The 1,663-nt window shown below is 31.0% G+C and overlaps 1 protein-coding gene across 3 annotated transcripts in view; it reads right to left on the bottom strand.

Annotated features, from left to right (window-relative positions):
• The window catches only part of LOC107625096 (mitochondrial inner membrane protease ATP23 homolog), a 4,091-nt gene continuing 3,427 nt past the window's right edge, over positions 1,000 to 1,663 (bottom strand). For 2 of the 3 annotated variants that reach the window (XM_016327669.2, XM_016327668.2), the window contains exon 6: positions 1,000 to 1,403. In XM_016327669.2, coding sequence (XP_016183155.1) covers positions 1,269 to 1,403 — 135 coding nt within the window. In that variant the 3' untranslated portion in view covers positions 1,000 to 1,268. The remainder of the gene's footprint in view (positions 1,404 to 1,663) is intronic. The other variant, XM_016327670.2, reaches the window with a different exon arrangement.

Raw genomic sequence — 1,663 nt, 5'->3', positions numbered from 1 at the left:
GAAGCAAAATAGTAAGTTCCGAAGAAGAATACAAAATCAAAACAGTAAATGAAAATTGGATAACAAAATGACAAAATTCCCCTTTATTATATAATGTAATAATGTATATTCCACATACATACTCACAAGATTGACCTATGCCTCCTGTATTTCACATAAATCATTTTAATTTTGACTACCAACAAGTGTTACATGAGTGCCATGTTGCATGACATCAACATAACCAAATTAGTACCAATCCTTTTGTGTCATGTGACACTTAACACATTTGCATCTTACTAGAATTAACTGTTTCAAGGATAAACAAAAGCTTTTGTTCTATTCCATTCATATTGTGATACAATAACGATATTGGACACGAGAGAGATGTTAGTTAAAAGAAGGTAAGATTTTTCAAAAGGTTAAATTAGACTGTTAATCTTTATAATTTTATTAAATTTATAATTAAATTTTTATATTTTAAAAATTTGTAATTAAATCTTTACACCTATTTTTAATTTATAATTACACTATAAATGATGAGAAAACCACCCATACAGATGAAAGGTTACGAGAAGTAAATAGTGGTGCATCACAGAAAATTATTAGCTTGTGCTAAGGTCAATTAGTTACAACAGATTGGAAAATGAGTTGTGATATAAAAAGGGAATTATAGTGCAAGAAAAGGATAGGAATTATGTTGCTATTTGATAATTGATAGTGCAGACCTCCCTTGAAGTCAGGGTGGTATCGGTCTACTGTTTCATTGATTCTTGCTTTATATATCAATTGAGTACTTCATTTGTCAATAGAGTACACATATATTACTTTGCCATATTGCTACTGTGATTATTGTGAATTGCTAATTAATGCTTGTAGTGCCTATTAAGAGGATGGGCCCCAGCATTGGCATTACTATAACTATTCGCATCACCAGTCATGCTGTTTAACGGAAAACTATTTGATGGACTTTTGACTCCGAATTGACAATTTCTTAAACTAAAATGACTCAGTCAATCATAAAAGAATTAAATTGAGCATATACCCTAAAATAATTATAGAAGATCTGTTGAACAGAGAAAAATTTATTGAAATTTACACCATAACAATAACAAGCCTTCAATGATTTGTATAATTAATTCTCAACATTGGGTCATTAAGCCGGTCTCCCTCCAAAACTGTTGGTCACAGAAAGAATAGCAAGAAGGGTAACACTACCAACCATCACAAAGCTTTATCCCACTAGGTGGGTCGGCTAAAATGGTAACACTACCAATCCATGCAATTTCTTAAGGAGCTTTATCAAATGGCTGTGTGTCATTGTAACAAATATCCCATACATCTTCCATTGAATCCTTGGCAGCTGAACCAACACAATTGGGGTTTGAAAACAAAGATAACAAGACTCTTCTTCTAATACACTCCTTCAAGTTCCAATACATTAAATTAAATCAGCACTGAATAACATTACATATCTCTAGAACATAGAGTAAACTTCAACAAGAGAATTGCATAACATTTCTAATGTAGTATAAAATACAAAATAGTACCCAACTTTTAAAAATAATTGTTTATTTTAAAGTTCCATTCTTCACCTCAGCCAATCATCGGAACATTTTTTTCAAAAACAAATTATTAGTTCACTTACATGCAATGATGATGGTATGAATATTAGGAGCACTAT

This window comes from Arachis ipaensis, chromosome B02, assembly GCF_000816755.2.
Source record: "Arachis ipaensis cultivar K30076 chromosome B02, Araip1.1, whole genome shotgun sequence".
NCBI classification, from domain to species: Eukaryota; Viridiplantae; Streptophyta; class Magnoliopsida; order Fabales; family Fabaceae; genus Arachis; species Arachis ipaensis.
The sequence above is the reverse complement of the archived record's forward strand: the minus strand, read 5'-3'. Positions and strand labels throughout refer to the sequence as shown.